General features: G+C 41.9%; 1 protein-coding gene and 1 gene segment (V, D, J or C); both read right to left on the reverse strand.

Annotated features, from left to right (window-relative positions):
* The window catches only part of LOC144483022 (uncharacterized), a 1062789-nt gene that overhangs the window by 781179 nt on the left and 258320 nt on the right, over window positions 1–23290 (reverse strand). The window lies entirely within an intron of this gene.
* Window positions 1442–20576, reverse strand: LOC144482969 (Ig heavy chain C region, membrane-bound form-like). The segment is given in 8 exon segments: window positions 1442–1924; window positions 2061–2188; window positions 5455–5784; window positions 6278–6586; window positions 7504–7815; window positions 8788–9087; window positions 19749–19839; window positions 20423–20576. Coding segments are annotated over 7 exon segments (1431 nt in total).

Consider the following 23290-nt stretch of genomic DNA (forward strand, 5'->3'; position numbering starts at 1 on the left):
GAGGGATGGAGAGCTGGAGTCACCCAGGAAAGCAGCAAAGTTTAAACATGATGGAGCCTAACGTGGGGCTGCAACCAACGATTCTGAAATTACATCTGATATGCTACGACTAAGCTAACCGTCCTCCTGCTGTAGCGATGCTTGCACCCTTTCTTAACATACGTGAAGCCAAACGCTGTTTCCATCTGGTGCCTCAGCTTGTTCTGAATTCAAAGTTTACAGTTAACCGATCAATAAAATCCCCCACCGTTACAATGCATTCCTCTCAGTCAGCAGTAACATCATTCCCGTCTTCTATTTATTTGCTGCACCTCCTTCCAAACATTACAAACTCCTCTTACATCTTTCACTCTGATCTTTTCTCTGAAACATTTCATGATTAAACTTTTGAACTATTGTGGATAATTTGTGACGCTAAAAAGCTGTTCATTTCCAAGGGGGAGCTAAAGCACATTGACGCACACAGAGAAACCCAGACACATACACGCACCCAGCGTGACAGAGGCCGAAGGAGAGACAACACACTGAAAACACAACCTGGCTCCGTCTCTGTTCCATTTCTGACTACAGGTTCCGTGATGCTTTTGTGAATGAACGGAAATGTGAAACCGCCCGATTGTTTGGGTGGATTTGATTCAATTCGCTCTGTGGACACAGAGTTAAAACCAGGAATAATCAGAAACGGGAAATCCCAATGGATTCAAACTCCATCACGTTAACCAGCCAGCCACGATGACTGGCGCTCTGAGCTATGAAGCCAACCGCATGCCCATTTTAACAGTTACTCTTCTATAATCAGTGGAACGAGCATCAGAGCGAAGATTTTGTGGGTAATATTTGATTCATAGGAAATGTCTGAGATGGACAATACGAAGTTCAAAGATGTTAATGGAAAGCGGCAGAATTTGAAATGTGTCAGTTACTTTCAGTGATCACTGTCTGCCGTGTGTTTGCCGTGTGATTCTTCGTCAGAGCTTATTTCTGATGTTATATGTCTGACTTTTCCAACTCTAGTGCAAGTTCATGCAGCTGGAAGATTAATCTTGCTTCGCCCTTCACAGATGCTGTGAGGTGTGTTTGCATTCAATGAAGAATTATAGAAAGTTATTCAGTTCTTGGGTGGAAATCAAACTCGAACCACCGTACTGAATCCTGACCACGAAACTTCCAGTGAAGCTGATTTAAGAGATTTGCAATTAGTTGATCATCATCGCTTTAGTCATTGCTTCATTTCAGACCACTTTCGCCTGAGACACATTCACTCAATCATGATATCAATTTATGATTCCAGTAAAACGCACCTCTTTCCTTGTGTTCAGATCCAATTATCCCCATAAACGGAGCAAATTCAAAATGTTCTACTTAGTTATCGATTGTTATAAACCCCGGGCCCTGGCGGTGAAAATACTGATTCGGCACCAATAGATCACCAGAGATGGTTAAATTTTCATTCAATATTTATTTTAAAAATTCAGAGAATATTTTACAGCGACATTATTTTTTAAAGTTAGAAAAGTGAATTTAACGATCGAGCTTCACATTGAGAACACAACACATGCACAGGGAATCTGTCAATATTTGTACATCTGTTACATACACCAGAAAGAGAAAACAGGACCTTAATAGAAAGAGGAATTAACAAATATGGATAAGGAATGAGAAAAGTTTCTTATTTATACATGATATTTAAACTATGGGGAAACTGTTAACCACAATTACATTATAACAAAAAATGCCTCGTACTTTTCACTCTGAAAACTGAAATACCGTCTACGATTGTCTCAGTTACAGGTTCAGAATGATAAACTGAGAGAATTTGACTGATAGAGTCACCAAGAGCAGATATTGTATTTGTGTCATACGGAGATCATAATAATCAGCTGAGGGAAATCTGCAGCATCCAAAATTCAAGCCATCACTTGATCTGTAAAAGAAAGATACAATAATGAAGCAGTTGTTTATGATGCGGGATATTAAAGTTAGAGTTTTTAATGGAACATTGAGAGATTTTTCAAGTCCATTCTGTCAGTTTGATATGTGAGTGCATTCAATCATCTCACCTTCACCAGAGTGACCGCAGTGCTGTAGAAAATGCTCAGGAAGAACAGGACAATGAATGTGGAAGCCGTTGTCCAGATGTTACTGTTATCATCCTCATTGTCTTCAATCCAGATGCGGTCGGTGGAGTCTAGGGGACGGAGACCAGGATATGAAATTAGATTACTTTGTTTCTCCAGGTAATCTTATTGTTATTTTTCTTTTCCCCGTTCTCCTTTTTAAACTGTTCATTTATTCTTGAACTTAATTTTCAATGTATACCTACTCTTAAGCTCAGGACACTCAGTAACCGATCTCCGTAACTATTTTCACACCTGATCTTTATTGACATTCCTTGGACAGTCCATGTCAGAAAGCACTGAAGATGTTTTCTTGAAAATCAGTTGATTTTTTGACAATTCGGAACTATCCCTTATTGAAGAATATTATCACTGATATCGAGGAACGTTCACTGATCAATGATTGTTTTCACAGATGGTTACTGATCTGAACACTGTGAATGTTGTTGTTTAAGAGTTGGGATGTAATTTCCGATCTGTGCTTCTTTATGGTGGAAATGTTTAGTAGATCGTGAGCTTAATTCAGTTTCTCAACGTATTTATCTGTTCATTGTACATTGGGATAATAAATCTGTGGATATCTCCATTAAAAAATCACGTTTAAATTTTACTTTCATCATTTGCCTACCGTTTGTATTGAAGATTTTGCATTTGTGTGCGTGTGCATGAGCATCTCGTGCTCTGCATTAATCTTTGGCTCTGAGTTAATATGTGTTTATGAGTGTTAATGTACGCGTTCATTTGCCAGTGATTGTTGATTTCTGTAGTTGTGTGTCTGCATCTGTGCGCATATTTTATTCTTTTGTCATTGTGTATATATGACTCTATTATTGTGTGAAGTCTATGAATATATATTAATGCCACTCTTAATGCGTGCTATATGTCACTCTAATAATGTTTGTTTCCCTTTCTGTGGAGTTGCCGGCGTTGGACTGGGGTCGGCACAGTAAGTAGTCTCACAACACCCGGTTAAAGTCCAACAGGTTTATTTGGTTGCACGAGCTTTCGGAGCGTTGCCCCTTCATCAGGTAACGACTTACTGTTTCCCTTTCTGTGTGCGTCTGTTTCTCTATGTGTCTGTGTGCACGCCTGTTAACATGTCAGTGTATGTATACACGTGTTGCCATTCTTTATAACGGTGCGTTTATGTATATTTGTGTTTCGATGTGTGGTAATGTGTGCTATGATGTTCTGTTCTATGAGCATGTTGATGTTTGCGTCCACATGTTTGTGTGTAAATGTTTTGCTGTCTGTTCTTCTATATGCAGTCTGGTGATTTGTTTCTATGTATTTCCATATATGTTTGTGAATGTGTATAACATTGTGTGTCTTTATATCTATATTCCTATCAGCGTGAACGTGTGCTAATATATATATGTATTTATTTGAGTCAAAGTATGTGCTTGTGTATTTATGTGGGTCTGCATGCGTGTGTATCTGTCTGTATTGTGTCTATGCATGTATGTGTTTGTGTTTGGGTCTGTACCTACTCACGTATGTGTATGTGTATGTACTTGTGTGTTTCATGTGTACATGTGTGGTTTGTACATATTTGATTATGTGTGTGTATGTTGTTGTTTTAGTGTCTGTTTGTACAAGAGCGCGTGTCTATGTGTTTGTATGTGTGTGTGTGTGTATGTGTGCGTCTGTGTGTGTGTGTGTGCGAGTGAGAGAGAGAGAATGGGTGTGTCCCTATGTATATTTGTGTACGGATGTGTTTGTGTATGGGTGTATTTTTGTGTGGGTGTATTTGTGTAAGTGTGTATTTCTGTTTGTGCATGTTTTGCCCATGAGTGCATTTGTGTGTGCATTCTTGTTTCTCTGCATGTGTGTTCGTCTGTGCAAGTATTGAGTGTACCTATGGTGTGTGAAAGTGTATCTGTTGTGTATTTGTGTGTTTCTGTGCCTGTATTTGAATGTGCCTGTCCCTATTTCTGTATATGTATGTGTGTGGGGGTATGTGCATGCGTTTGTGTGTGTACATTTACATGTGTCTTTCTGCATTTGTGTGCATATGTGTGAGTATGTGTATTTGTGTGTGTAGTTGTGCATTTGTGTCGATGTGTGTGTGTGTGTGTGTGTGTGTATGTGTGTGAGTGTGAGTGTGTGTGTGCGCGCTTATGTGTGTATTTATAATTGTGACAGTTCTGTGGAGTATTGTCAGTGTGTGTATTTTTTAGCTGTTGCTCCAAGTTTCACCGCAATCATTAACTGAAAATGATCCAAACAATACGAATAATGGAGCATATTTTCAATGTTTTGCTGTATGAATGTAGTTTATGTGAGTGGCACGGTGATATCAGGAGAACGAATCAAATCATTCATTGATGCATCTCGGAAGCATCAGGGACAGAACAGTGAAAACTGGGGAGGATTCAATCATTTGTTTCAATTTGCATTATGGGAAATCACTGCCAGGACATGATTAACAGGAACAAGAGTGCAGAAACATTTTTAAATTCTGTTACATAAGTATATATGCATCACATTGATTAAGAAAATGATACTTCAAACTCTGCAGCAAATAAACCGGAAGCTAATTTGTACTGTTGGCAACTGGGTTCTTCGAGTAGAGAGCTGGTCCCTTCCAAACACGTTACTTGCGAAGAGGGAGGGAGTGAGCTCATAACTTCCCTCTCTCTACCCGGTGAAGCAATGTGCCTGATGGTTCTAACCACTGACGAGGTGGAGGTGAGTGGATTAAATAATGCCATTCCTCCTCTTTTCATTGAGGAAGTGGTGGTACATGGGTTAGCTACTGCTCTCCCCTCTCTTTGTTGGGTGAGTAGGAATCTGGTATGTTAACAATTTCACTCTCCCTCTCTCTCTGATGGGGGATTGTTGCTCCATGTTTCTGTGTGACCCTCACTTCAGTTCCCAGTGGGTGTGGTGCAGCAGCTTAAATATGACATCAATGGTAAAGGCATGGACAACGAGAGAAGCAGGAACACCGAGATCTAAATGTTGTGTTTGTTTGTCAGAAATGTTGAATTTGTCAGATTTCTCCTCAGTGGGAGGAAAGTCGGTGAAGATATTTTGCAGAATACTGTAATGAATGTGCTCTACTCTGTCTCTAACCCAGGGTGTATCTGAGCTGGGTGCACTGGTTCAACAAGGCTTGGGCCCGAGACGTGAAAATACCTGACTCAAACCAAAGATACATAGTGGAAGTAAAATTGAAAACCAATCAATTAAGCAATTGGGTATTTCATTTATCGTTGGAGGAAAAAGATTTTATTCTTTTTATTGAAGTTTTTAATGTAATCGAGTGATTCTCATTGACATGAATTAACGGTGTCCATCAGTGCAAGGGAAATGTTCACAAAACTGGGTTTACCGCTGGATTTGTCAACTGTTCTGTTGATGATCTTCAAGGGGATGGCTTCATGTCCCACCACACAGGAGTAAGAAGCGCCGCTGGACCATTCCTCTGCTGCAATGGATAACAGGCTGTACATGAAGAAGGAGCTATTCCCGCTCTCCGCGACCACCTCGGTGTTCTTATAGTTCCCAGGATTCACTGGCTTGTCGTTGACGGTCCACTTGACGAAGATCTCTCGAGGGGAGAAACGTCTCACTAAGCAGCTGAGGGAGACGAATCTCTGAGCGGAGACTTCTTCTGCCGAGGGCAGGAGGACAGAGACGAACGGTTCCCGCGGATTTGGATCTGCAGAAAATGTACAATAAATGTCAATAAACTGGAGAATTCTGGAGACAATGAAACTGCTGGCTAGATATCAGAAAAATGTGCTTCGTTTCGATTTTCAATGTTTCCATTTTTGACTTCCAGTTTGGAGCAGATGTGAACACAATTATTTTATCAAATAACTCAGGGGGCTGGACTGGGAAGTTTCAGAAATTTTACAGCACAGAATCAGGCTATTCGGCCCAACTGATCGGCTTTTCTTTTGGTTTTCATGCTCCACATCAGGCTCCTCCCTCGTTATTCGATCTAAACCCAATAACATCGCCTTCAGTTCACTTTTCATTCATCAACACATCAAATTTCCCCGTAAAAATATCTACAACTCCCAGTTTTTAGTTAATGGAGTTTCCACTCAGGGGAGACCATTAATGCACTGAATACTGAATATTGACCAGTACACTTACACTGGAAATAGACACAGTGACGCATTTATTGCTTCAATCTCTCAGCTCACCTGTTTCCTTGTGGATGGATTTTCTTAAAGGAGTCGGCAGATCCTGATGGCTCACCACGCAGTCAAACACAGCCGCACTCAGCCAGGCTTGTGTCGAGATGTTTAAGTTGCTGACCACGCTGTCAGGATCCGCTCCTGGCTTTTCGGCAATCTCTGATTTCAAATACTTCCTGTCTCGGATCCAGGACACATTGACTCCATAGGGAGCATGAGAAATGATGCAGGTTAAGGTCACGGTCGCCTCCAATAAGACCTGTTCTATTGGCGGGGGCTGTATCGTCACTGTGGTATCAGGGCACTGGGGAGTATCTGTGAATGAAAAATGAAAATCAACCCTAGTTCCCTCTTCAGAAGCAGGACAGCAGTCTTCAGCCTGAAGGAGACGAAGTTGCCTTCGATATATCAACCACTAACTATCACCTTTCAGCCTCTATGGAGGATGGAAAACCAGCCTGCTCTGTGAAATTATTCTCTTTTTGTTCAAGTATTTTAGCAGCGGTATCATTCTCATGAATCAACATTGCAGTATTCCCCAACAAATATAGCATTCCTGAACTCAGGAACCAAGTACTGGCAGTTAGTTTATAAGTAGGGTGGATACACTTCCCAATATTTTACCCCTATGCTGTGACCTGTGAAACAGTCCGACACCGACTCTCTCTCCAAATCTTACCAGCTGTCTCAGGAAAAAGCTGACATCAAGACCAGCTCGCTTACTATGTTACTTTAAAATGGAAGGGAACACTATTTCAAGGGGAGGCAGTGGCATGGTGGTGTTGCCAATGGTCTTGTAACCCAGGGCACGACTCTGGGGACACAGATTCGAATCTCACCACTGCAGATGGTGAAATTTGAATTTAGTAAAAATCTATCATTAAAAGTCAAATGATCATCATGAAGCCGTTGTTGTAAAAACCCACCTGGTTCACGAATGCCGTTTAGAAAAGTAAATCTGTTGTCTTTATCTGGCCTGGCATGCATGTGACTCCAGATCCACAGTAACGTGGTTGACACTTAAGTGGCCTCCGGGATGGGCCACAAATGCACATCTCATGAAGGAATAACAAAAATTGATGTTGTGATGAAGTTCTGAATGGGGCACTGTCCCAATGCAGCAAACTACATGACAATAACTTAGAAGTTGTTCTATGCTTTGTATTAACTTTAATAGATCCCTAATTTCGATTAACAGCGGAATAATTTTTTTCTCGGTTTGAGTCTCTTACCCAGAGATCCGCTGATGTTCTGACTCTGAGTGAATCCTTGATGAGTGACCTGGCAGGTGTAGACCGCTTTGCTGAACCATTCCTGAGCGGAGACTGTCAACCGACTGCTGGCCGAGAAGTTCCCATTCACTTCACAGGCGGGAGAGGTGACAATTCCTGAATTCATGGGTTGCCCATTCTTCAGCCACTCCACCGTCATTGACTTTGGCTGGAAATCAATGATTGAACAGACGATGGTTGCAAATTTTCTGCTTGTGATTTCTTCACTGGAACTCACGGTGAGGATAACGGTTGGGGTGATAACGATTGGGCCTTCAACAAACAAATGTTCAGACGTTACTTGAAGATTTAATTGACATCAATTAAAATTAGTTCTTTTATTTAAGCACCATAGCTGCCGATTTGGGAATCATATCCATGGTTTGGTTGAATTGGCAGGGAAATGGCGAATGGAATTCATCCGTCAAAAGTGCCATACAATGCATTTGGGGAGGGAAAACAAAGCAAGACAATAAACTGGAATGTTAAGAGGGATTGAGGAAATGCAAGACCTTAGAGTGCACGTCCACAGGTCCTTGTAGATGGTAGGGCAGCTGGAAAAGTTGATCAAGAAAGCATATCGGATTAGTTCCTCTGTTATGTGAGATATTGAATGCAAAAACAGTGATACAATGATGGAGCTGTATAAAACCTCGTTTGGCCAAGTTTGGAGGTTGCTGTACAGTTCTGGTCACCACAATGCAGGAATAACGAAGTGACTCTGGAGAGAGATGAGGTTTACAAGAATGTTGCCAGGGGCTAAAAATTGCAGCCATGAGGCGAGATTGGACAGGCAGGGTTTGTTCTCTTTAGGAAAAGAGGAGGCTGAGGCGTGACATAATTGTGGTTCACAAAACAAATAAAGGACGTAGGCAGAAATAATTCATTCCCCAAGTGGAGGGCTCAATTACCAGGGAGCATGGTCATTTAAAAGGTATCTAGGTCTGCATCTCAAGTGCTTTAAGCTGCAATGCTACGGAGTTGGGGCTGGAAAATAGGCTTAACTTGTCTGGCTAGTTTATTTGTTCTCCCTTTTGGCCAGCACAGACATGGCGGGCTAAATGACCTCATTCTGCACAGTATCATTTCTGTTGTTCTTTGATTCTGAGCAACTTTTCAGTCAGTAGACACTTACCTGGATTTTGCATAATTCAATTTTTCAGAATGCTACAGATCAGTTATAACTAAGGCCTTATAGAGTTCAATCACAGCGTTCCTGTCTTGCCCAAGTTCCACAACACTTACATTGCATTCCAATGCTCTTGACTGAGTCGCTGTGTCGAACCTCACAGTCGATTTTGCTGCACTCTCCCACTGACTGGGTGATGGTTAACTGGCTGCTTAGGGTATAGGTTCCCTTCGCGTTTCTCACTGATGGATAAGTCTTAAATCCAGTGGCGATCAGCTGCCCATTTTTCTTCCAGGTCAGTTTGGAGACATCTGGAGAGTAGTCCATCGCCAAACAGCCGTAGGTGATGGAGCCAGCGGAGTTGTGTTGCTGACAGGAAGAGACGAGGCTGTAGAGAGTGGGCGGAGACGGTGTCGCTGGGAAGGAATAGTCGATTGAACAAGTTAGACTATTACTTGCGTTTATTAATTAATCAAACATATTTATACAAGTATGTTTCTATATTAGGTATAGCTCTTGCGGCTAAAGGGATCAATGGATATGGGTAGTCGGCGGGGTCAGGACATTGATGAGCCATGATCAAAGTGAATGGTAGAGCAGGGTCAAAGGGCCGAATGGCCTACTCCTGCTTCTATTTTCTATGTTTCTACATCACGATTTGTCTAGAATTATGAACTTAACTTAATATTTCCCGATTAAGACCTACATACACCTTTCAGCTTCTGTTACTCCTATCATTTGAGAATCGCCATCTTTGTAGAAACTCACATCACTGTCTCGACCTCTATCAGGTTGGAAAGACAAAAACATTTTGATGTCATTGTAATGACATACCATTCATTGGATTAACAGAGAAGTGTAAAGAGTTTCTCCATTACTTCAGGCACTACCTATTTCTCAAACAACAGGACTTTGTGATGAAGAAGTTGTCTCTTCATTCATATCAGCCACTCGCCTGATGAAAGAGCTCCAAAAGCTCACGATTCCAAATAATCCTGTTGGCGTTCAACCTGGTGTTGTCAGACTCCTTACTGAGCCCACCCCAACCTAGCGTCGGCATATCCACATTGTAGTTTTGGCTATTGCCTGTGTTCAAACGAACTGATGCCCCTTCCTCTCTCCAACTCACAGCCTCTCACTCCACAAAATGAAGATTAGTGACTTTGCTTCAAAACTACCTTCGGAATGAATACTTACTGAATGACCAGGAAACTCTAAATGTGATTACAAATTCAAATAATTGCAACATTGACTAATTGAAGGGTCATACATTAATAGCAAGAGTTGGCCATTCGGGCCCTGACGTCTCCTCCATTATTCACTGAGATTACAGATGATCTGGTTGTGGTGCTAGCTCTATTTTGCACATCCTCACTCCGCCCGTCGATCACCCACTCTCTGCCCATTTCCCCCGACTCTCTGCGCTTTTCCCTGGCTCTCTGCTATTCCCTGTGGCTCCTTTCCCCTTTCACCTGGCTCTCTACACTTCCCTCCAGCTCTGTCCCCTCTCCCCCGGCTCCCTGCCCTTTCCCTCAGCTCCCTACCCTTTCCCCCGGCTCTTTGCCCGATGTCCCTGCTCCCTATCCACTTTCCCCTTTCCCCTGGCTCTCTGCCCTTTCCCCCTGACTCTCTGCCTTTCCCCTTGACTCTCTGCCCTTTCCTCTGGGCTATCTTGTCCTTTTCCTCGGCTCTCTGTCCTTTCCCCGGCCTCCCTGCCCTTTATCCTGGCTCTCTCCTCTTTCCCTGATTCTCTGCCCTTTCACCTGGCTCCCTGCCCTTTCTATTAGCTCTCTGCCCTTTCTTCTGGCTCTCTGCGCTTTCTCCTGACTCTCTGCCCTTTCCCGGCTCTCAGCCCTGTTGCCCGGCTGTGGGCCCATTCCCCAGGCTCTCTGCCCTTCCCCCCCGGCTCTCTGCCCTTTAACACGCCTCCTGTTCTCCCCGGCTCTTTCCCATTGTCCTTGGCCCTGAGCCCCCAGGGATTCCCCCCAGCTCTCCACATTCGCAGGGCAGCTCCCACATTTGAACACCAAACTGCCGCTTAAGATCTTTCTTCTCTCTCGTTGCAGACCTCCACACACAGGTTTAGCGAGTGTGAGTGAGAGAGTGTGAGTGCGTGCGGGTGAGTGATTGAAGGAGTGAGAGTGGATGAGTGATGGTGTGTGAGTGACGGAAGGTGGGTAAGTGAGGGTGAGTGAGTGAAGTTCTTTCAGTGAGGATGAGTGATTGAGGGTGAGTGAGTGAGTGTGGGTGCGGGTGAGAGAGCGTGAGTAAATGATGGTGTGTGAGAGAGGGTGGGTGAGTGAAGGTGGCTTAATGTGTGAGTGAAGGTGGGTGAGTGAGTGTCGGTAAGAGAGAATGAATGAGGGTGAGTGAGTGAGGATGCGTGAAGGTTAGTGAAGGTGGGTGAGTGAGAGCGAGTGAATGAGGGTGAGGAGTGAATGTGACTTAGTAAGTGAGGGTGAGAGAGTGAGTGAGTCAGGGTGTGTTATTGAGGGTGGTGTGTGAGAGTGTGTGAGGGAGAATGAATGCGGATGGGTGGATGAGTGAAGGTGAGTGAGTAAAGGTGTTTGACTGAGGATGAGTGATTGAGGATCTGTGAGTTAGGGTGGGTGAACGTGAGTGATGGTGAATATGTGAGGGTGTGTGAGTGAATGTAGGTGCGTGAGTCTCAGTGAGTTTGAATGGGTCAGGTGGCGTACGTGAGAGAGAGAGGGTAATTGAGCTTGAGTGTGTGGGGGTGCGTCTGGGTGAGTGAGGGTGGGTAAGTGGGGAGAGTGAGTGAGGGTGAGTGAGAGTGATTGAGACTGGATGAGTGAGGGAGGGTAAGTGCGGTGAGTGAGTGAGAGTGATTGAGACTGGATGAGTGAAGGTGGGTAAGTGGGGTGAGTGAGGGTGAGTGAGAGTGAGTGAGACTGGATAAGTGAGGGTGGATAAGTGGACTGAGTGAGTGAGAGTGAGTGAGACTGGGTGAGTGAGGGTGGGTTAGTGGGATGAGTGAACGAAGGTGACTATGAGTGTTGGTGAGTGACTGAGGCTCTGAGTGAGTGACTGAGGGTTAGTGAGTGAGGTTGAGTGAGTGATAGCGTGTGAGTGTGGGTGACTGAGTGACAGTGAGTGAATGAGAGTGTGTGAGGGCGAGTGAGTGTGAGTGAGTGAGTGCTGGTGAGTGAATGAGGGTGTGAATGTGAGTGAATGAGGGTGAGTGAGTGAGGATGGGTGAGAGTGAGAGAGCGAATGTGTGTGAGTGATTTTGAGTGAGTGAGGGTGTGAGGGTGAGTGACTCAGGGTGAATGAGGATCAGTGAGTTTCTGAGGTTGAGTGCGTGAAATTGAGTGTGTGAAGTTGAGTGTGTGAGGTTGAGTGTGTGAAATTGAGTGTGTGAGGGTGGATGAGTGAGCAAGAGTGAGTGAGTTGGGATGAGTGAGTTGGGATGAGTGAGTTGGGATTTGTGAGTGGGGATGAATGAGTGAGAGTGTGTCAGCGAGGGAAGGTGGGTAAGTGAGGGTGAGTGAGTCAAGTTCTTTGAGTGAGGATGAGAGATTGAGGGTGAGTGAGGAAGTGTGGGTGAGGGCGAGAGAGTCAGTGGGCCACCTCCACCTCTTCCTCTCCATCGATCTTTTCCCGATTCTCCACATTGATCAGCTTTCAGTAACACGGATGTGTAAATCACCAGGCAGCTGCTTTAATGTCGGTGTCTTTCTTCAAGAAACACGTACCAGTGAACAAATAGTCAGACTGAGGGAGCTGTAGGGAAGCTTACAGCAAAACTAGGATGGGTCGCACAGGAATCAACCAGTATTGGGAGCCAGGCGGCCATGGTCTCAGCCAATTCCCTTTTTATTTTTTGGGTTTTTGTGTCCGGTGTAACACATGGAAATTCCTACTTCTGACCTCATGTTGGATGGAATGTCACTGTTGAAGCAGTAGAAGATTGTTGGTCCAAGAACAGTCCCCTGCCGACATCCTGCAGTGAAATCTGAACTTAGATGTTTGACCTCCAACCACCAATACCATGTTGCTTTGTGCTAAGTATGACTCCAAACAGAGAAGAATTTCCCGCCGATTCTTATTGACTTGAGTTTTACTCGGGCCCCTTGATCCCACCCTCATTCAAATGCTACCGGGGTGGGGGTGGGGGAGGGGGGAGTCGGGGGGGGCGTCGGGGGGGGGGGGGGGGTGCGTTGGCACGGTGGCACAGTGATTAGCGCTGCTGCCTCAGAGTTGGATTCCCGACTTGGGTCACTGTCTGTGTGGAGTTTGCAAGTTCCCCCCGTGTCTGTTTGGGTTTCCTTAGGGTGCTCCTGTTTCCTCCCACAGTCCAACGATGTATGGGTTCGGTGGATTGGCCGTGCTAAAATTGCCCCTTAGTGTCAGGGGGACTAGTTAGGGTAAATACATGTGGTTATGGGGATAGGGCTTTGCTGGGATTGCTGTTGGTGCAGACTCGATGGGCTGAATGGCTTCCTTCTGCACTGTAGCATCCTATGATTCTACTCTATGGTGTCAAGGACAGACACTCTGACGTATGTGAGACCGAAAGTGTGTGTGTGTGAGAGAGAGAGAGAGAGCGATAGAGGGAGAGAGAGATAGAGGGAGAGATAGATAGAGAGAGAGAGAGAGAGAGAGAATGTGTGTGTGAGGATTCCTGTGTATGATAGAATGCGTTTGCACGTGTGTGAGACAGTGGGCTGTGCGTGCAAGAGGGGAGAGTGTGCGTGAGAGAAGGGGTGTGTGAGATAATGTGTGTGTGTGAGACAGAATGTGTGTTTGAAGAATTATTCTTTGTGTGTGAGAGTGTGTCTCTTCTTGAAAATGTATGTGTGTGGAGGGGCGGGGAGAGTGTGTGTGGGGAGTCTGTGTGAAAGAGTACTTCTGTGTGTGATGGTGTGTATGTTGATGTGAAAGGGAGTGTGTCTATTTGAGATACACGATGTCTGTGAAAGAGAGTGTGTGTGCCTGAGAGGGAGGTTATGTGTGAGGGAGAGTGTTGTGTTCATGTGAAAGACAGTGTGTGTGAGAGGGAGTGCCTATTGGAAAGCAAAATAATATGTTCATCAGTGTGTGACACTGTGCATGGGATGGCGTGTGAGTGAGAAAGATGTGTACAATGTGTGTGGATGACAGAAGCAATGTGGGGTGTTTGAGTGTATGTGTGTGTGTGTGTGTGTGTGTGTGTGTGTGTGTGTGTTGAGGGGCGGGGAGAGTGTGTGTGAGCGAGAAAAAGTGTGAAACTTAGACAGAGTGGATGCGTGAGTGTGTGTGAGTGAATTGACTGTTGAGAGAACATGTGTCTGTGATAGGTGGAGTGTTTAAAGAGAGATACATTGTATATACATGTGTGTCCGTGTGTAAGAGACGGAGAGACTGTGTGCGAGATTGTGTGCGTGTGAAAGGGAGGGTGTTTGTGAGAGACAGTGTTTGAGAGCAAGATTGTGCGTGTGTGAGACAATGTGTAAGGGAGTGAGCGGGTGAAAGAGAGAGAAATATGTACCTGTGTGAGAGAATGCGTGTGCAAGTGTCCGTATGAGTGAGAGCATGGGAATGTGTGTGAGACGAAGTGAGAGTGTACGGAAGAGGGAATGTGAGAGGGATAGTGCATGTGTGTGTGTGAGAGAGAGAATGTGTGCGCGAGACTGTGCTTATGTGAGAGACCGTGTCTGTGTGTAAGAGTGTGTGTTAGAGTGTGTGCATGTTCTATGTTTGTGAGAGTGTTTGTGAGAGAGCCAGTGTGTGAGAGCAAGAATGTAGAGGTGTGAGATAGTGTGCGCAAGAGAAATAGAAATATGTGCGTGTGTGTGTGTGAGAGAGAGAGATGCGTGTGCAAGAGGAATTGTGAGAGAGCGTGTGAAGAAATGTGAGACAGCTTGAGCGTGTGTGACAGAGAGTGGAAGAGAGAGAGTCCATGTGAGAGTGCGTGCGCGAGAGTGTGAGACTGTGCTTATGTGAGAGTGTGTGTCTGTGTGTAAGAGAGAATGGGTGGGTGTGTGGGGATGTGAGCGCTTTTGTGTATGGGGATGTGAGAGATTGATGGAGAGAGCGAGACGATGTATGTATTTGTATTGAGAGAGTGTATGTGTAACGTGAGAGAGAGAATGTGTATGGGTGTGTAAGAGAGACCGTATGAGAGAGAAAGTAAGTGTGAGTATGTATGTGTGTGTGTGTGCATGTGTGAGAGAATATGAGAGTATTTATGTGTGTGAGAGTGTGTGATGTGTATAAGTCTCTATTTGGCTGATTCAGTCTGGAAAACACACTCACTCCACACATACTCACCCATTCACACAGTAAGTGGGAGTGACAAGTGAGCACAATACGGAGCGCGGGCCAAGGGTTGGAAAAACATTTAAATCTTTCGCAATCAGTCGCAATTGAATAATTCACCCTACTCAATGAGGGAAACCTGTAAAAACTCAAGAAATTTGACACAATCCAGGGCAAAGCCACCCACAAGATTATCCGCCCCCTCATTCACCCTATTCTCTCTCTCCATCACTAACAAGCAGTGACAGCAGTGTGTGTTATATACAAGATGCACTGCAGCAACTCACCAAGGCTCCATAGTAAACACTGTCCAAACCCGTTGCCTTTATATCCTAACAGGATAAGGGCAGCAGCCACATATGAAGACTACCACCTGCAAGCTCCCCTCCAAGACACACACCATCCTGACTTGAAACAATACCTCAGTTCCTTCTGGGTCAAAATCCTGGAACTTCCACCTAACAGCACGGCGGATGCCTGCAGCATATGGATTGCAGTTATTCAAGGATGCTTCATATCAACACTTTCTCAAGGAACAATTATTGATGATTAAAACTTCTGGCCGAGCAAATGACTCTAAAATGGGTTTAGAAGATTAAAAATAAGATGCAAATGAATTTGACCCTTCAACTGTCATACCAAACAGGTCATGGACTGCTTTACTACGGAGCACAATCTCACTTTGCATTTGCTCATCGAACATTCCCAAGGCCGGTACATCACTGGTTAAAAATCATCCAAACCTCCCTCTACAATCTGACGTTTCTGCTCTCTCTGATGGTCACAATATGCTTTAGGGATCTCATTTCTGAGACGCCGAGACAAACATCAAGTCAAACTGTCACATTTCTCACAGATACAAGTTTATTGAAGAAATAAATCAAATTTCACTCCCTGAAATACAGCAGAAGGAACCAGAAGTTTTACAACCAGTCAGGCAGATTCCTGGTCCCAACACAGTGACCACGCGCGCAGAAACAGAACAGACACAAACGGTGCAACAATCGATTTCCCAGCAGGTAGGTATGATCAATCTGTCAATTTAATTCAAACTGTTTGATTCTAATTGATCAATGATCAATTTACAACAGAAAATCAATAACCTCTTTTAAATAAAACTGAAATTCATTTCAAAACTCCTGTCGATTTTTAATTATGTCTCTCTGCCTGTCTCACTTCTCGAAAACTATGTAAAAATGTAATTTCGCTGAAAATTAGGAATCAAAAATAACAGATTCAGGACAGTTCAATGTCCCCGACAGAGATACAGTGACACAGTAAGGATTAAATAAACCAAGAAACATTTACATTGAAAATCATTACCTGATTCGATCTAATTTCTTAATTAAATGTAATCAACAAAATATTCGAGGTAAAACACCTTATCGAGCTAAGCATAGCTGATAAAAGAAAGGTTTTGTTTCTGAATTCATTTTCGATACAATTAAACATTCTCTGAAACGGATGATACTTTGCACGCCCGTGCATTATTCAAGGTATTTTGTTTTGAATTAATTAGCACCAATATTATATTTTGTTTTGTTAATTGCCGGTTACTTTTCCTGTTAGCTGATTTGTACTCCCTAATAAAATCAGTTTTCAATCATTCAAAACTTTCCCTGCCTCGAACATTGTGAAGTAATTAGGTTCCAATTAAATATTAAACAATAAACTTCAAATTACTGAATGGAAAGATTCAGACATCTGTAATTCATTTGCTTCAATCGAATAACATTGTCATGTTTTTTCATTTCCACTTTTACTCCAAATGCCTTATTATAACCTGCAAACGTGTTAAGAATGCATGTTTCTGACTTTGTATATACTGTAACGGCCTGGCAGTTTGAGGTCAATGAAGCTGCTTCCTAGATTTAATAATTTGGACCATCCATATAATTTAATTACTGAACATATTGTTTAAATTAAGAAGTTCTGAATTAAACAATGAAAAACACAATGAGGACAATTGATTCAAATCCTCTGCAACACTGAAACATGATGCACAAAATAAGTCGAGACTTTTTCTTCAGTATAATATTTAATACTAATTAAACATAATGCTCAAATAGAATCAATTCTTCTATTCTGTCATTTATTCATCCAATAATTCTATTCTATGTTCAGCAGTAATGGGAGACAGGATGTTATTATTAAATGCAGAGCAAATATTACTAATATAAAAATATTATAATATTATAAAAAATTAATTATTTGAATTTCAAATATTAAATTGTAAATCTCTAGCCAGTTTCTGTTGACACCTTACGACAATTCAAACACCATTATATGAACAATTGTTTAGTGTTAGCGAATTCCACCTGTCAGAAAACTGTGTTCACTCTGTCACATTTATTCAAACTGTGGGATTCTAATTGATCAATTTTCAAACTACAACAACAAAAATCAATAACTTCTTTTAAATTAAACTGATATTCATTTCAAAATTCCCTTCGACTTTTAACTATTTCTCCCTGTCTATCTCAAATCTCGAAAACTAGGCAAAAAATATTTTTTTTTCTGAAAATGTGCACATCAGATATAACCGATCCAGGGTAGTGTAATGTCCCTAACAGAGGTACAGTGACGCAGTAAGAATTGTAATTCATGATTTACTTTAATCTGCAAGCATCAGTTAACATGAATAAAATGCTCAAATATATATTTATTTTATTTTTTCCGATACCAGTTTGTTTTATCCTGACAAGGATGTTTAAACGCAGTTTGTTTTTTTCATTTAGCTAGAAAAAGTGTAACCGCTCAGGATCACCGAGTTGAAACAATACAGAAACAATTGAGAAACACCAAACCATTTCACAAATTTTGAGATGAGATTAGTGATTAATTACCTCTGCATCCAGCTACAAATTACTTGGAAGGAATGCTGCGCCTGCACAGAAACAATGTAATAATCGGGCACAAAAATTTCCAAATAGCGTTTTATTGCCAATTATTCTCCAAAACTCATATTTAAGTGAATGCGAACTTCATCGGGGATATAACAATTAATGCAAAGTATCTTGTTGAACTGAGCGCTGCTGTGGAAACAGCATGTTATCATTGAAATTGTTTCTGGAATTATCACAAAATATTTCCAGCCGAGAAACCTTTTTGGTCATGTTAATTGTATGCAAAGCACAGCAGAACTATTAAAGCCGATTAATGCGAAATGATATTAATAGAAAATAATCTTTTGTGAATATGTAGTTATGTTACCGATTAATAACAGTTTGATTTATATTAATTTTACTATCAAACTTGTTAATGAGAAGTTTGTTTTTGCAGCAACTACTTAGTGTCCGATTGAGCGTTGTAAGACATGATTTATTTTAATTTCTAAGAGTTAGTTAAAATTTATAAAAATGCTGTAATACCTTTATTTTATTTCTTTCACAACCTGCTTATTTTCTCCCTACAAGGATTTTCAAACTCATAGATTATTTGCATTTAACCAGAAAACGTGTAACCGCTCAGTGCCACCGAGTTTAAACAATGCAGAAACACCAAAACATTTCACACATTTTAAACATTCTTAGTGACCCAACAACAGAACCTCCTCAACAGAAACACACCAAAACACATCAATGAGGGAATGAATCCGTTTCACGGGGACGCAACTCAATTATCCATTCAACAAAATCAAAAATATGATTGCAAGGAAATCTCAATATTCAATCCGGCAAACCAGCTCGTCACCAAGTATATGAATGATTGAACTAAACAGAAATTTGGAATAAGAGCAATAGCATTGCGAGGAGGTGGAATATGTCCAACAAATTAATATTGAAATTTTACCACATTCTATTCATATTGGGTCATATTTCAAACAGATTTCAAACATATTAAAATATTAGGTGGGTAAAAGCTGCAGCCGTCAGATGCCACCGAGGTTAAACATGGCATGTATCCCAAATTATGAATGCAGTGGCAAACTATGTTTTGGACGAGTGGCATAAACCGTGGTTTGGTTTAACCTGCAATTATCAGCTACGATTTAAAAAAATACAAATACAATAAAGCCTGCCTGATTTCTGTCTGCAGGCACGCGTCAAGTAGTTTAAAACCCGCAGACTGTTTGTATTCAATCACAAAGTGTGTAACAGCTCAGTGTCACCGAGTGTAAACAATGCAGAATCTCCGAACCATTTCACAAATTTTACTGATTCAAAGTCACCCAGACAGACAACCTCCTCACCAGAAACACGCAGCACTGAGGGACTGAACCCCGGCTCATGCAGAAGCAGCTCAATTCTACAAACAGTTGCAACAGAAACAAATTTCACATTGGCAGAAAATCTCAATTTAAAATCCAGCCAATCTGACCATCACCAAAGCAACTAATAATTAAAATAAGCACAACAATGAGATAACAAAACCAGATTGTGATTAAGCGGAACATGTTCGCAACATTAAAGTAGAAACTTTAACACATTTTGTTAATATTGGGTTAGATTTCAAACACTTGTGCAGTGGATGGTGCAACTCGCAGCCACGAGATGTCACCGAGATTAAACATTGAAGAAACGCCGAACTGTTTAACAAAAGGAAGGCATTTAAAGTAACCCAGCCACACAATGTCCTCAGCAGATAAACAACAAATCACAACAAGAGACTGAATCACTCAGTGTCACCTTTTGTCAATTAACAGTAGAATTCTATAACCCCCATTTTAAGCAGGATCACATGAAACATTGTAAAGATTTTCAGCACAGAATCCACCAAACCACATTACATTGAACGAATGAATTAATAAAATCGAGAAAAAGTATAAAACAAAAACTCAAATAAAACACTGACTAAATAAAGGCATGGTTCTTACCTGCAGTCACCGTCACCATGGTCCCTTGTCCCCAGTAGTCCATGGCGTCACAGTGTCACATTCTCTAGGCTGGGTCATACAATAACCATCTCTGCACAAAATAGACAGAAATCCATCAGTATTTTAAAAATTCACAAGCCAGAGGGAAAGCAAATCACTGCATTTTCATGAAATTATTATTGTACTGGTGGATACCGTTCGCTCTACATAAATAACCTTAATGTTTTATATTTCATAGAGGATCACATGATCAAGTTATTGAAAACACCAACTGATAATCAAATAGTTATCATAAATTTTCCATATTATTTCTCGCTATTTGTGTAGTGCTGGGACATAAATAATACAGCACTGTAAATAATGCTGGATTGGAAAACAGAGCACTGCCCCAGTCTCGGTCAATTAGTGCTGAGGGGTTTTTGTATTGACAGTAACTGCTGTGCCATCCAGTTATCACAGTGAGACACAGCATGACAAATACTGTGCCCGACTGCTAACTGTTTAATTTCACTGCTGTCTCAAAAATCTGATTCTGCCTCATCCACGAGCGAATGAGTGAGATATTTCAGCTTGTCCTGGTCATTATATTTATAAAGGGTATCGGAATGCTTTTAAACTCTCTGTGTAGATTTAGCATATCGTTCAACACAGATTTTACGGGAAGATTTTTATACCTTTTCACAAACTAATATTGCTTCTGCGCATTATTTCATTGAAGCCTCTTTTACTTTGAAAATCCTGCTGTGGTGCTGATCACCAATTTGAGCGATCTCTTTCCATGAGGTTTTTGTATGAGGATGTCGCTGTGCTCAGCACTGTGACCCACTGCTGTATCACAGTGACAGACACTCGCACAAAAACTGCACTTACTTTCTGTTCAGTACTGCCGCTCAATATTCACTTCAAATAGACCATTATTCGTGATGTAATTTACACTTAATGCAACAGTTTACAAAACACAATCTAAAAACATCTCCTCCAAGTATCAGAAATATTAAAACGAGCATTATATCCAGGTGTGTAATTGCTGAAACTGTTAACAGTAAATATAAACAGAGTGAAAAGCTCAGCCCATTATGTCTGTGCGTTTTCTTGGTTTAATGTTTAATTTTCACTAAGTTGGGTTTGTCAGAAGCAGTTTGTGTTTTGCTTCTGATCACTGTCGTTAGCATTATATTTAAAACAGATACTGACCTTCAGGTTATGATGAAAGTTGCTGAATTCCCTCTCGAGCTGTTCTTGTTCGGGTCCATCCCTGGTTCCTCTCGCTGTGGTGTCTTGCACAGTAATAGATGGCGGTGTCTTCGGTCTTCAGCCTTGTCATCTCCAAAGAGAAGATGTTGGTTGAAGTGTCTTTGGACGCAGTAAATCGATCCTTAATTGCTGGGGCGTAGTTGTTGCTGGATGAACTATAGTAGCTAACCAGCCACTCCAACCCCTGTCCTGGAACCTGTCGGATCCAGTTCATGACATTGCTGCTAAGATCGAAGCCGCTGGTTTTACAGGTCAGTGTCAGGGAGCCTCCGGGACGCCCGGTCTCTGCCTCTGGCTGAGTCAACACGACCTGCGTCTGGACACCTGTAAAAATAGATCAAAAAACCCGAGGATTAATCCTGGTGTAATGATTTTTGACTCGGGAATATTACAGAGATGGACTAAAACTGAGACAGTATCTTTGGGAGACTTAGACAATGAAAAATAACTACTCACCGGATAAGAAAGTCAGCAACAAACTGAGAGAAATCGCCGACCTCATCCTTCTGGTAAATTGGGGGAAATGGTTGTGTCTGGAACTCAGTGAACAAACCAGCTCCCGGACTGTTGGATTCCGGTCCGGTGAGCGGTATTTAAATACCCGGCAGAAGGGGGCGGCTTTCCAGGCGCCGCCTGTTGATTCCCTGCTGGAGGCGGCGACTGGATCCAGGTCCCACCTTCCACACCCCCAACAGAATGGACTCCCAGATTTACAATAGGTTAATATTAAAATGGACATTTTATCTGTGTCGGGATATTTGTTTGGCTGAATATGTTCATTGTAATGTCTCCATTATTTCTGATGGTGATATTGCAGTTCATCATTTCTTTATTTAAAATAACTAATTCCATTGTAAATATGGTGATTTTATTACCACGCCCCCAAGAAGAACACAAATCTAAAAATGGTGAAATAACATTTTTGGAATATAAAGCGACCGTCAGTCTATGTTGCAACAATCCCGGGTCTCTGTCACATTACAATAAGAAAGCATGATTTATCAGAAGAATTTTTACCGATTTCTGTAACTAAATGAGGGGGCATGAACAAAGTGATTGTATTTACAGTGCGGATGGCGATCACTGTACAATTTGGGTTCGGAGATGAGAAGAAACTCTCACACAATACAATGTTTCTCCTTATATTTGTCAAACTACCCCAATCTCGAAGACAGCCCTTTGAAAATAATAAGAATCCCGCCCTCCTGATAATTAAATAGTGAGTTGAGAGAGAAACATATAATTAACATCGACTTTTGACAGAGAAGTTAATGAATGGAACGGACAAGGAGATCATTAAAGTTCTCCTTCAGCATCCAGATCATTGCAGGTCACTCGATCGGCCACCGGCTGTCTAACATTCGCTGGTATTGCGAACACAAGATATCAGGGCTTTGCGGTACATTGCACAATATCACAAGAATAAATGTTTTATCTTCCATTGAATCAGGTTATGAACTGATCATTTCTCCACTCATTGGCAGCTATGATTGGAACTCTTCAATAACAGGAATCAGATTATACTGTACAATAGAATAGGGTGTTAATCAGGTACAAGAGACGCTGCTGTTTAATTGCGATACAGAACGTTCAGAATATTCCAGGAATTCCCGCTGTTCATGTCAGTTTTATGCCGTTCTCTTCATATTCTATTTCGATGCATTTTATGCCATTGCACTGATTTCAATTGACTGGGGAAATGGGACCATCAACATCTCTCTCTCGCATTTCATGAAGTGGTTAATAAACTGACTTTAAATATTGGAATGACATTTACTTGGAAGTTATACAAATGAAAAAGCATCTGGTCACTTTATTGTTTTGCGATACTATTTACTCACATAATGAACAGGCCATTGAATGAAAATATTTGATTAGAATGATTACGATTTAAAATGTGTCTTTCTTGTGGGAATGAAACGTTTATTGTTTAAATGGCTGAATCCCATTTTGTCCATTCAGGTTCACACTAATCTGACCCACACAGTATTTGGCAGCAATCCAGCCTGCTGTCAAATGCTCAAAGTTATTGACAGGAAGCATCTGGGGGTGTTTGTGCAGTAGATCTGTTTCCTCAGTACTGACCGCTTGGCTGCAAGCCAACTTCAAGCCCTTCACATTGTCAATGAGCCCTATTTATAAAGAAATCTACCCAGCAACAGTACTGGAGGCAATTTAATATTTTAAGTTGTAAGTCTATATGGATTTTACCCATCTCTCAAGAATGACAATTTATGCAGCTTCTCTGACACCCTGTTAGCAACAATGATGATTTTTCCAACACATCA

Source organism: Mustelus asterias, unplaced genomic scaffold, assembly GCF_964213995.1.
Source record: "Mustelus asterias unplaced genomic scaffold, sMusAst1.hap1.1 HAP1_SCAFFOLD_44, whole genome shotgun sequence".
NCBI classification, from domain to species: domain Eukaryota; kingdom Metazoa; phylum Chordata; class Chondrichthyes; order Carcharhiniformes; family Triakidae; genus Mustelus; species Mustelus asterias.